Source organism: Cebus imitator, unplaced genomic scaffold (assembly GCF_001604975.1).
Source record: "Cebus imitator isolate Cc_AM_T3 unplaced genomic scaffold, Cebus_imitator-1.0 Scaffold0, whole genome shotgun sequence".
Classification (NCBI taxonomy): domain Eukaryota; kingdom Metazoa; phylum Chordata; class Mammalia; order Primates; family Cebidae; genus Cebus; species Cebus imitator.
Genome location: NW_016107315.1, coordinates 1,812,406 through 1,825,215, shown reverse-complemented (window position 1 = coordinate 1,825,215; position 12,810 = coordinate 1,812,406). Strand labels below are relative to the sequence as shown.

The 12,810-nt window shown below is 56.0% G+C and overlaps 1 protein-coding gene across 3 annotated transcripts in view; it reads left to right on the top strand.

The window, feature by feature from the left end:
• The window catches only part of DNAH1 (dynein axonemal heavy chain 1), an 83,186-nt gene that overhangs the window by 46,781 nt on the left and 23,595 nt on the right, over positions 1–12,810 (top strand). For all 3 annotated transcript variants that reach the window (XR_001829297.2, XM_017542620.2, XM_017542528.2), the window contains exons 33-47: positions 17–166; positions 1,634–1,720; positions 1,830–2,016; positions 3,445–3,536; positions 3,731–3,885; positions 6,313–6,490; positions 7,697–7,891; positions 7,982–8,101; positions 8,330–8,488; positions 8,571–8,678; positions 9,799–9,939; positions 10,080–10,240; positions 10,642–10,802; positions 11,110–11,280; positions 11,968–12,006. Coding sequence is in view for 2 of the 3 variants with exons in the window: in XM_017542620.2 (XP_017398109.1) it covers positions 17–166; positions 1,634–1,720; positions 1,830–2,016; positions 3,445–3,536; positions 3,731–3,885; positions 6,313–6,490; positions 7,697–7,891; positions 7,982–8,101; positions 8,330–8,488; positions 8,571–8,678; positions 9,799–9,939; positions 10,080–10,240; positions 10,642–10,802; positions 11,110–11,280; positions 11,968–12,006 (2,104 nt within the window). In the remaining variant the exon portion in view is untranslated. The remainder of the gene's footprint in view (positions 1–16; positions 167–1,633; positions 1,721–1,829; positions 2,017–3,444; positions 3,537–3,730; positions 3,886–6,312; positions 6,491–7,696; positions 7,892–7,981; positions 8,102–8,329; positions 8,489–8,570; positions 8,679–9,798; positions 9,940–10,079; positions 10,241–10,641; positions 10,803–11,109; positions 11,281–11,967; positions 12,007–12,810) is intronic.

The window sequence follows — 12,810 nt, the reverse complement described above, 5'->3', positions numbered from 1 at the left end:
GCACCTTGTGCCCCAGGCGCTTTTCAGACCCGTGGCCATGATGGTTCCGGACTACGCCATGATTGCTGAGATCTCCCTCTATTCCTTTGGCTTTAATGAGGCCAATGTGCTGGCAAAGAAGATCACAACCACCTTCAAGCTGTCCTCTGAGCAGCTCAGCTCCCAGGTGTGGTCCTGCCCTGATGGGGTTCCAGGGTCTGAGAACCTCTGCCTGCTCCCAGCCCCCAGGGCACCCGCTGAGGGCTGGGCTCTGTCCCCAGTGCTTTATAGGCATTACCTTGTGGGCTTCTCCCAGCAACCCTTGGAGATAGGAGTTACATGCCATTTGTCAGCTGAGGACACTGAGGTCCTAGGTAGCTAAGGATCTGGCCAGGCTCACACAGTACACAGCAGAGTTAGAACAGACACCCATGTGGCTAGTTCAGATGCAAGGGCCTTGATCATTAGGGCACCAGGAGCCAAGAACCCCACGCTGGGGAGCAAGTGCACTTGGGCCTCGTGGGGACCACAGCAGGACAGCCAGACCCTCCAAACCTCCCAGCACCACAGTCCTTCCACTCAGCATGCTGAGCCCAGATTCCAAGGGTAGATGGGGTGGCCCAGGCACCAGTGCTGGTGGACAAGCTTTGCTGTTCAGCTTGGTTTCCAGGCAGGCCCTCACTTTGTAGCAGCAGAGATGAGTCCCACCTCTGGGCTGACATGCTAGCAACTTAGTTTCTCTTCCATCATGATTTCAGAAAAAAATCCCTGGTGTCACCCTAATGGGCCTTCTCTGGGTCACCTGCTCATCCATGAACACAAATCACTGTGGCCAGGAGTAATCAGTCATACCTTTGGCCAGATGCAGTCCACCAAAATCTATGAGCTGGAAGAGATGCAGTGGGTCACCAGTTAAAGGAGCGGCAGTTCATCACAGTGTACTCCTGGGTGCCAGCACTCCCACACACCCTTCTTTCCAAAATGCTCCCCACCGCACATCAGAGCAACTATTCAACATGGTTTTGGAAATGCACTCAGCCCTTCTCAAGTAGAAATGACCCAGAGTCAAGCCCAGCCTGTTCTTGCAGCTCCAAGTCCAAGATTTCTGGAACATATGCTAGCCTGTGGATTGGGTCAAGATGGAGCCCTCTTGGTTGAGCACCAGGGGACAGAATGATTAATTTAACTATTTCCAACTCACTTGCTGTGTAATGAAGAGACTGGGGGTGGGGGGAAACCACGGTGGTGTGGCCAAAAAGATGGGTCTGGAGAGAGATTATGGGAGAATGTTAGAAGGAAGCTCAAGGGCCACCGAGGCCAAGCTGATTGTTGCACAGATGGGAAACTCCTTCATTCACTTTTCCAACACAACTAGAGTGCCTTCCTGCCCTTGGCCATGTGCTGGGACCGTGACCAAAGGATGCAGGATGGGTATGGGGTAAAGGAGAGGGCTATCAGGACAGTAAAGCCCCAGGAGCCCAAAGAAGGTGCACTGCCCAGGCTAGGCATGTAGGTGGTCCCCGAGAGTCTGCAAGGGAAGTGCTGTGAGCTGGTGATGAGACTTGGCCAGCTGCCAGGTGGGAGGCAGAGTATTCCAGGCAGAAGCCCCAGAGAGGGATAGTGCTTATCCACACCTCCTTCTGTACGGCAACAGGATCACTATGACTTCGGGATGAGAGCCGTGAAGACTGTGATCTCGGCTGCTGGGAACCTCAAGCGAGAAAACCCCAGCATGAATGAGGTGAGCTCCACCCAGCAGGGCTCCGGGAGTGGAACTCCGGGAGGGCTCCTGGGCAGCTAGAGGGCAGCTGGCCCACCCGCCCTGAAGGCTCGGCCGGCACCTGCTGTAGGAGCTGATCTGCCTCCGGGCCATCCGCGATGTGAACGTGCCCAAGTTCCTGCAGGATGACCTCAAGCTCTTCTCTGGGATCGTGTCTGACCTGTTTCCCACCATCAAGGAGGAGGACACAGACTACGGCATCCTGGACAAGGCCATCCGAGAGGCCTGCAGAAAGAGCAGCCTCAAGGATGTGGAGGGTGAGCCTCGGGTCCTGGGTGTTTGCAGAGGGGCTGGCCCTGGCCACCTTGGAGTCCAGGTCAGGAAGATAGAGACAGGACAGTACAGCCCCAGGGCCCTTATACCTGGCCAAGCACGCTGCAGCCCGGGCTCTCAGCCAAGCAATTCAGGGGCAGGGTGGGTGTCCAGCCGGGTCTCCATCAGAATCCACCTGGTGGTGGGGAACCAGGCACAGTCCCCTCCCCGAGACCTCCTTCCCGCGTGGGCTGAGAGCCCTGGGCTCTTCTTGGGCCTTGCTTCATCAGGCCCTGACCCTCAGTGGTGTGTGACTGGAGCTTCAAGGCCGTGTTCCTCACACCCCAGCTCACCTCACCACAGCCACGGCTCCCCTCTTCCAGGGGCCTCTTGGCTCCATCCCCCTTGGAGGACTTGCCCGTGTTCCTTGTCAAGTGACACCCCTGGTGCTATTGTGCTAAAGAAAAAACATCTGGGCCCTTTCTTCACTGACTTGTTGCAAAGGCCACTGTGTGCCTGGGAGGGCTGTGGGGGACACTGCCCTCAAATACACTCCCTCTCACCCTGAACCCTTGCCCCTCGTAGTAGGATGAGGGTCTCAGTTCATTCCCAGCTGGGCCACCCCCTCCAGCTGGTCCTTTGGTGGGGTTGCGGGAGGAGCTCCTCTAGGAAGCCATGCCCAGTCACCCTGGCCACACAGGGCCCTCCTCTGAGCCCCGGGCAGTTGACCTGCTCCTGCTCAGCCCTGCAAGGCCTCTTCCTGGTGCCTTGCATTGCGCTTCAATTCTACGTGCAGCTTGAATGCTTCCTTCTGTGGTCACCTCCTCACCCCAGGCCCCAGCAGACTTGTTGAATAAAGCCTCAAACTCTTTCCCTCACAGCCTTAGGTCAGCTTCGCCAGCCCTTGCTAACTGGCCCCTGTCCCTTTGGCAAGGACCGCCAGACCTGCAGGGCCATAGCCACCACCACCCTTCTTGGGCCAAAGTGAGGCACTTATTCCCTACCCCTGTGGGCCTGGCCCCTGCCTGCTGGCAGCTATCTCTGTAGATCTTGTTCCTTGGAGTTTGCCCATAGAAGCCAGCATGCACTTGGGGTGGTGCTCTCAGCAGGCTGCGGCTGACATTGGGGCCTGTGACAACCGGCACTGAGCAAGCTGGTGGTGGCTGGCCACCTGACCAACGGCTATGAAGGAATGGTGGTCACAGTGGAGATAACAGCTGGCATGTACAGAGTTTCTACTCTGTGCCAAGTTCTGTGCTTCAGGCTTCACCTGCCCCTGCCTATGATGTAGGTGCTACCACTGCCCTCATTTTATAGATGAGGAAATTGAGGTTCAGGGAGTGTGGTGACTCACTCAAGGTCACACAAGCTAGTGGTGTGACCAGAACTCAAGCCCATGCTCTGACCCTTGGGCCACCTGCCATGTCCCGCAGGCTTCCTGACCAAGTGCATCCAGCTCTACGAGACCACAGTGGTGCGGCATGGCCTCATGCTTGTCGGCCCCACAGGCTCCGGGAAGAGTACTGTAAGCAGAGCTAAGCTTGGCAGCCAGTGCCCAGACAGTGGGCCTTTGGGGGGGTGCGGCTTCAACAGCGGTTGGAGACCACTTGTGCCCCTCGGCCTGTATAATACCCCTCCCCCTCCCCATGGTCCCCAGCCCACTCTAGCCCTACTCTCCGGGAGCCCAGAGGCTCACTCTCAGGCAGTCCATCTCCCCAGTGTTACAGAGTCCTGGCAGCTGCCATGACGTCACTGAAAGGGCAGCCATCCATCAGTGGTGGCATCTATGAGGCTGTCAGTTACTACGTTCTCAACCCCAAGTCCATCACAATGGGTCAGCTGTACGGGGAGTTTGACCTGCTCACCCATGAGTGGTGAGTGACTCCCTAGCCCCGCCAGTGATGCCCAGCTCTGGAGGCTGTGGGCCACGGACACCCCTCCTTCCGTCAGCCCAGTGGAAGGCTGAGTTCTGCAGCCCCATGCCTGGGATTCTTTTCTCCATTCTACTTCCTCACTGAGTGATCCTCCTCACCCCTCAGGCCATGGTTCCCTCTCTGCAAAGTGGGAACAATAATGGCACCATGATTATGGTAAGGCAAGAATGACTTACTGTGCTGGGTGCCTCAGAAGTATCTGGTGGCTGTCATGACCTGAGAGAAGCTGGTGGGCCCTCTCCGGGCCCCTGCTCCCAGGCCAGAGTATGCAGTTTAGGGGAAGTGCGCTGAGATGTGAGAAGGGCAGATGGAAGGAGACTGCTGCAACATCAGCGCCTGAGGGGCTTTTCTCTAAGGCTAGTCTGTTTCTCCAGAGAAGAGTCTCCAGTTCTCTGCTAGGGGTGTCTGCTTGGTGCCAGTGCTCTGGGAGCCCTGTAGGGGATGGTCACTGGGAAGGGACAGTCTCCCACCTTCCACAATGTGGACCTGTACTGCTTCTCCCATTTCTGGTGCAGATTCTCCCCCATATCCACTCCAGTCTCTTATGTAGGTAGGTGGGGAGCCTGGGGGTCAGACCAGAAAAATGTCCCCTATTAAAGAAAAATATATATATTCAATGATTCTTTGTTGGAAATAGATGCTCTGTGCCACAAAGAAAAATTAGCACTGAGACAAAGGATCTTTCAGCAACGCAATTTTTACTTCCTGGGCTGCAGGAAGGGTACTCTAACTAGCCATCATGCCACGTCATCGTGCCAGAAGAGTACGATGAACAAAGGAAAACAAAAAAATTTATTCCCTACGCATTTGGGTTTATCCTTACTGCTGTGTCTGATCTCCATTGGCTGGAATCAGACCTCACAATCTAAACTAAAACCCGATTGGCTAATAACCGAAAACTTTTTTAAACAGGCAAAAGCAATGGAGAGCTGGGACATGCCTGTAATCATGTCCAGCACAGATATCTTGGTTAAAATATAAGGACATAGAATGCACTGTGTGCCTGTAAGCAAGGCATGTCTAACAGCTACATAGGATAGGGCTTAACAAAGTTATCAGCACACTTATTCTTTAATAAGAAAGGAAACTTTAAAAAGGAACTTTTCTACTTCCCACATTCTTTTTAAAGCATGCCAAGGAAGAACGTATTCAGGAGCATGACAGGCACAGGGACCATTGCACTGGGGCCTTGTAGTTGTGGGGAGAGATTGGTCTCTGAATACAACGTGGGCAAGTGGGAATCTCTAGTCAAGGGGCAGGGTGAGCGTCAGTAGGTAGAAAATCCAGAGGAAACATCAGGGATGGGGGAGATTCCAGCTAAATCAGCCTAACAGGATTCCAACTGAAGACGGGCCTCTGGGTAACCAGACCTGTCACCTGGGGGTGTGCAGGGGAGGAGCCTCAAGAGTGATCAGATATCAAGGATTCTGGCCAAACTGACTTCTCAGGGTTTTTTGTGGAAAGTGGATTTTACAAGGAAGCGTGCCTGTGGGCCTAGGAGAAGGCTCGGGAGCCTAAGTCTGGGCCCAGCAGAGCATCTTTTTCAGCCCTCCTGGCCCCTTACCTGGTGGCATGTGCTGCCTCTGAGGTCTGAGGTCTGAGCGCCCCTCCCCACAGGTCCCCCCCCCCACCCCTGGTTCTGCTGAGGCAGGATCTGGCCACTTCTCATCACGCTGCCTTCTCTGCCCTACCTACCATTTACCTTCCTCCATCCTGTCCACTGTCTCCCAGAGCTACGCTGCCTCCATCTCTGCTGTGGCCTCCTCCCCTGCTCCCTTTTTCCTGTTGGAATTTCACCTTTAATGGGGCTTCAGCAGGGATTCAGCAGGGCAGGGACATAAGCACATATTTTCATTACACCGTGTGACACCAAACAGTCACATTTTTCCTATTATAATTTTTATTTTTATTTTTATTTTTGGTCTGGTCTCTGAGTACCACTATTACAATATTTTTTTTTTTTTTTTGAGACGGAGTTTCACTCATGTTACCCAGGCTGGAGTGCAATGGCGCGATCTCGGCTCACTGCAACCTCCGCCTCCTGGGTTCAGGCAATTCTCCTGCCTCAGCCTCCTGAGTAGCTGGGATTACAGGCACACACCACCATGCCCAGCTAATGTTTTGTATTTTTAGTAGAGACGGGGTTTCACCATGTTGACCAGGATGGTCTCTATCTCTTGACCTTGTGATCCACCCGCCTCGGCCTCCCAAAGTGCTGGGATATTACAATTTTTAAAAGAGCAAAGATATTGTAGGGAAACGTAAAGCAGAGCTGGCCCACCCAGCGGCCAGGCTTCCCTGGGAGCCAGCTGTGTGGGAAGTACTGCCTCCCTGGTGTCTCCAGCCCTCTCCTCCCTGGCGCTGCAGGACAGATGGGATTTTCTCCTCGCTCATCCGGGTGGGGGCCATCGCCTCCGACATGAACAAGAAGTGGTACATGTTTGATGGGCCAGTGGACGCTGTCTGGATTGAGAACATGAACACAGTGCTAGACGACAACAAGAAGCTGTGCCTCAGCTCCGGGGAGATCATCAAGCTCACGGAGGTGCGCCCACTTGTCCGCTTGCCCACTCTCCTCTCCTCCAAGGCTGGGTGGGCCTGGAGGCTGCACCACGCTGGCCAGGCTCTGCCTTCTCACTCCTGTCTCTCAGGGCCATGGGTGCATCTCAGGCTGTCACCGTGACTCAGCAGGAGCTTAGGCTCAGCTCCCAGTGCCCCTCCCTGGCCTGAGCTCCTGCACCTCAGGATGTCCCGCACTGTTGCTCAGAGCACCCTTTACACAGATCTTCTTCTTTCTTTCTTTCTTTTATTGAAACAGAGTCTTGCTTTGTCACCAGGTGCCAGGTTGGAGTGCAGTAGCACGATCTCTGCTCACTGCAACCTCCAACTCCTGGGTTCAAGCGATTCTCCTGCCTCAGCCTCCCGAGCAGCAGGGACTACAAGCACACACTACCATGCCCAGCTAATTTTTGTATTTTTAGTAGAGACGGGGTTTCACCATGATGGCCAGGATGGTCTCAATCTCTTGACCTTGTGTTCTGCACGCCTTGGCCTCCCAAAGTGCTGGGATTATAGGTGTGAGCCACCACCCAGCCCAGAACTTCTTTCTGTTGTGCTCTGAGCCCATGAGGATGACTGCCACACTGCTCCCTGGCTGAGGGTGCCTCTTGCCTCCCAGGCCCACTTTCAGCCATGTCTCCCCATTGGGTCAGGTGTGTGCCTGGCCCTGGTAGTGTGCCCGGGGTCTGGGGGATGGGTGGTATAGACCACCACGGGGACCTGCCTGGTGTGTGAGGGGCAGTTGTCAGAGAAAGAGGGCTGTGGCTTGGGTGCAAGAGCAGCTCACGCGTCTACACTGAGTCCAGCTCTTGAATCCTTCTAAGAGCAAATACCTGGAAGCCAGTGTGGACCTGTGTCCATGTGCACAGGGGTGGGGGGTTCTGGAGCAAAATACACAGTTTCCATCAGATGTCCCCAGGCCTCCAGGGACCCCAAAATGCCCTGACCCCAGTCTGGCCAGCGAAGCCCAGGAATCTCCTGACCTGGGATCTTCCTCAGGGCTCCAGGGAGAGCCACACTATCAGCTGAGGACCCAGCGGTTCCTGCATCCCACCCAACACTGCCACTGCCCCACAGCCTACCCACGCCTCCCACTTGCAGGATGTGCAGCCCCTCCCCAGAGCCCTGCAGCCCTTTCTCCAGGCCTGGGGACTGGCAGCCAGCCCACTCATGCCATTCATCTTGGCACCAGGCAATGACCATGATGTTTGAGGTGCAAGACCTGGCAGTGGCCTCGCCAGCCACGGTCTCCCGCTGTGGTATGGTGTACCTGGAGCCCAGCATCCTGGGGCTCATGCCCTTCGTCGAGTGCTGGCTAAGGAAGCTGCCCCCATTGCTGAAGCCCTACGAGGAGCATTTCCAGGTCCTCTTTGTCAGCTTCCTGGAGGTGAGTGAGGCCATGGGTATGTCTGACCCTGGCGGGGCAGCAGGGCCCTGTGGCCACCCGCCATGAGAACTGGGTGCCTGCTCCCTGCAGGAATCCATCTCCTTCGTTCGGTCCTCAGTGAAGGAGGTGATCACCTCGACCAATGGCAACCTGACCATGAGCCTCCTGAAGCTGCTGGACTGCTTCTTCAAGCCCTTTCTGCCTAGAGAGGTATAGCCCTGAGAGTGAGGCTGGATGCATCTGGTCCCTCTACGCCCACCATTATCCTTGCTCTCCAGGGCCTGGAAGAGAGACTCGGATTGGTGCAACGTGGGTCACCAGACCACCTGCCCAATTGGCTGTAGAGAAACAAAGCTGTGTGGCAGAGGTCAAGATATGTCCCAGCCCCACTTCCTCGGGCGTCGATACTATTCCTGATACTGTTCCCTCTATCCCCAGGGCCTCAAGAAAATACCCTCTGAAAAGCTGAGTCGCGTCGTAGAGTTGATCGAGCCCTGGTTCATCTTCTCCCTGATCTGGAGCGTAGGTGCCACTGGGGATAGCAATGGCCGTGCCAGCTTCAGCCACTGGCTAAGGTTCAAGATGCAGAATGAACAGGTGAGAGCCTGCAGCCCCCCGGGAGGGGGAGCCTCAGTGCTACCGGGTCTCACAGCCTGCTTCTCCTCCTCGTTCCTGGCAGCTGACTCTGCTCTTCCCAGAAGAAGGGCTGGTGTTCGATTACAGGCTGGAGGACGCGGGCATCAGCGGCACCAACGAGGATGAGGATGAAGAGGAGGAGCGCAAGCAGGTGGCCACAGGCCCATCCCAGAGACTGCACAGGGAGGGACCACTGGGTGGCAGCTGTTCCCGCAATGAATTATGGCCAGAGGGAGCAGTCATGTTGATGGCCACCAGGTCTCAGGCGGGATTATACGCATCATCTCATGAATCCTCATGGCCTTGCAGAGTGGTTATTACTGTGCTTGTTTTCCAGATGTGGCAGAGCTGTACTTGACCCTGGGGCTGGGCTGAGGGGAGACTTCTGAGTACCTCCCTTACCAGCCATACACACTGCTTCTTCCACATTGTTGCTGAGCCCAGGGATTGGCCACTCCAGTTCCACTTAAAAGCCCCATTTTCCCAGAGCCTGGGCTCCCCAGGGTTGGGGGGCAAGCTCTTGATGCCTGCTTCAGTGTCCTCATTCCCACTATCAGCTAGCAAGGGCTCCAGGAGCCCACCCTCATCCCAAGGTCAAGACCCTAGCCCAGGAGGACAGAGGTGGAAAGGCATCTGCAGAGAGCTGTCCATTACTGTGCAAGATCCTGCTGGGGTGTCCCAGGGCACATTTGGGTCTAATGGTTAGGACTGTGCCCATGGGATGTGTTGGTTTGGCCACAGTGGGCCCCCATCCGGGGACGTCTGCAAGCTGGGTCAGGGCTGGCTGTGAGTGGAGGGATTTCTGAAGGCAGGGATGGTGTTGGACCCAGCAGCCTCTCGGCTTCCAGCCGACACCAGCGCCCATGGTTCTGGCCCCCACATTTCTTGTGTAGCCTGAAACTAAGCAGCAAACACCTTTGCATTCTGGGTTGTTCAATTCCCAGAGCGTCTCCTTTCTGCAGAGACGCAGGGCCTGGCAGTCCTTAGGGAGCCCCCAACCTGGGCAGCTGCATTCAGGGAGACCCCTTCTATGCAGCTGTGCTCAGAGTCCCTTATTCTTGGCCTTTGCCCCCCTTTCTGCATCCCCCTCCCCATGCAGAAGGCAGGGCACAGGACTTTCCATTTCCGCCGGAAGCAGCCCTGCACCTGGACCCTCTTGCCAAAGCCCAGCAGTGCAGCTCCTGGCCCTGCCACCCTTGGCCATAGGGTAGCAGCCAGGAGTGGGGCAGGGAGGGGTTCCAGGCCCACCACTGAGCCACCTGTGGTTCCAGGTTGCCTGGGTGAAGTGGATGGACTCCTCAGCGCCATTCACCATAGTACCAGACACCAGCTACTGCAACATCATTGTGCCTACCATGGACACTGTGCAGATGTCCTACCTGCTGGACAAGCTGCTCACCAATAAGAAGCCCGTGAGTGCCCCCAGGCCCTGCCTCTGCCCTCCCCAAGGCCCATGCGGGGGTTGGCCAGCCTCCCATACTGACTTGGGGGCAGCTCCTCCTGTGCACCCGGCCCACTGCAGGCTCCTTCTGTGCCCTCCCCACTCTGCCAGGTACTGTGCATTGGGCCAACAGGCACTGGGAAGACGCTCACCATCTCCAACAAGCTCCTCAAGAACCTGGCGCTGGAGTATGTCAGCCACTTTCTCACCTTCTCAGCCCGCACTTCAGCCAACCAGACCCAGGACCTGATCGACAGCAAGCTGGACAAGAGGCAGGGCACCCCCACCCTCCTTCTCAGCCCCGCATCCCCCTAGCCTGGCCCACCCAGCTGCTGTCTCACCTCTCCACCAAATTATTTGAGCCAGTCAGCGGGCGGGTGGTCTCCCTGGCTGGGACCTCGGGCAGGGCCCTGGGTCTATCTGTGAGAAGCCTGTTGTCCGTCTGCCTGGGAGGAAAGATTCACTTTGAGGGAGCTCAGACTCAGGTCAGCCAGTCCCAATTGTCCCAGGACACTCAGAACAAGGCGGAGAGTGGGTCAAGACATCTAGCAATTAGGAGGAGGCTGAAATTTAGCAAGAGCTTCCCAGAGGCAGAGCTGCCACCCCATTGCCCCTGGGTTCTCAGAGGACCTGGTGCCTGTGGGTGCTGGGCTCACCCAGCCCCTCCCCTCAGGCGGAAAGGTGTGTTTGGGCCACCTCTGGGGCGCAACTTTATCTTCTTCATTGATGACCTGAACATGCCAGCCCTGGAGACGTATGGCGCACAGCCACCTATCGAGCTGTTGCGTCAGTGGATGGACCACGGCGGCTGGTACGACCGCAAGGTCATCGGTGAGTATGGCCGGCCTGGCTCACAGGGCAAGGGCTGGGCGTGCTGTGCCGGGGCACAGGAGGCGTAGCGCTGAAGACCTACAGTATTTTAAGGCACCCACAAACATGTTTTAATTTCTCTTAAAATTAAAGGGGAGGAGGATGAACTTTTAGGACAAAGAAAAATTTTCATGTGTAATATTGATGTTTTGTCTTTATTCCAATACTGCTGTAAAGTATAATTTTGAATTTTTATATGGAGAAGGGGCCACGAGGTCATCACGCAGCCCTGGCCAGGGCCCTTCCTGACTTCCTGCCCCTATTCCAGGCACCTTCAAGAACCTAGTGGACATCAACTTTGTCTGCGCCATGGGCCCCCCAGGTGGAGGGAGGAACAACGTCACCCCTCGGCTGACGCGTCACTTCAACTACCTGTCTTTCACCGAGATGGATGAGGTCAGCAAGAAACGCATCTTCTCCACCATCCTGGGCAACTGGATGGGTGAGTGTTGGTGCGGGTGGCACAGACAAAGGCAGAAGCCCAGGCCAGGGAGACCACAACAAGGACAGTTAGTGGCCACCAGAAAGTTGACCTCTGGCAGTTCATGAATCTCTCTGAGCCTGTTTCTTCACCTGTACCTACCATTCCAAGTTGTGAGGGTTAAGTGTGATATTGCATGTAGTGCAGCTAGCATGAAGCCTGGCACATGGTGATTGCCGGATGTATGATACACACATATGCGCTCACCCACATACGAACATACATATACATTAGTACTTGCCCAGAAACTCTGGTGGAGGCATGTTGCTTTGGAAATCAGGAAAAGCCACAAGATAGGATGGACAGAGTGTCTCTGATCCTTTACAGGGTTTGGGGAAAAGCTTACCCCAAGATGCTGTTTCCCCCCCCATCCTCCCTCCCTCCCAATGCACACTGACTTTTGAACTCTGCTTGGCATGTGCCAGATGGTGGGTGATGGAGCTCAGGCCTCCTGCCCTCTGGCCTGGCCTGCCCTGCCTCCAGGGGCTTAGGCAGGACCTACCTGCATGTCCAGCTTGGAAGTGGGGAAACGCTGCTCTGAGAGGGGTTGGGGAGTGGCAAGTGGCTGCTTTGGGAGCTTCCCAGGCCAGGATGAGCAGCAAGAGGTCCGCCTAATCCCAAGCCCGTGTCCCTCCCTCCACCCCCTAGCTGGACTCCTTGGAGAAAAAAGCTACCGGGAGCCTGCGCGTAAGTGTGGGCCTGGGCAGGGGCCCAGGAGGGCCTGGGTGGGAAGGGGCACTGGTTCCAGCGTGTGCTCTGGGCTCTAGTTGGGTGTGTTGAGGCTGGGACCAGGCGCCATGGTGAAACATCCTCAGGCTCATGCAGGGACCTTGGGCCACTGGGTGGCAGAGCGAAGGCTGACATAGGCACTGGCTGCCCCGTAGGCACATTCAGCCATTCTTATAGTCAGCTGGCCCTTCCATGCCTGTGTTAGTGTCTAGCTGATGATAGGTGCAAATTAAATGCAAAATGAATGCATGAATAAGGGACTCCAGCAAACTCCCACTGTGTGTGAAGAACAGGACTCGAAGGAGCAGGTGTGTGCTGGAAAGCTGGAGGAGGTTTGTGTGGGGCAGGCATTGTGGTGAATCTGCCCGTTGATGCAGCAGGGCGGCTGACCACTTCAGTCACTGTCCTTGCCCAGGCTCACCTCCTCCCCCTGCCCTCAGCTGAAAGAGGCTTTCGGAAGACAGCTCCCTTTTGGGTCCACACCCACCTGCTTACCTGCATCCAGCCCTTGGGGCCCTGCCTTCCCTTCTGTGGCTCCTCCCCGCCAACACCAGCACTCCCTTCTCCATTTGGCCTTCCACAAACAGGCCCCATTCTCCATCTTAACCACAAATGCAAAACAGCCTCTCTGGGCCCCCTTCCCACCTGCCCCGGGCCATCTCTGCCTCTCTGCTCACCTTGATAGCAAAACACCTCCAAAGTGTTATCTCTTCCTGTTGTGCCCGCGCTCACCTCCTACTTTCCTATGAATGCCCCCTCACC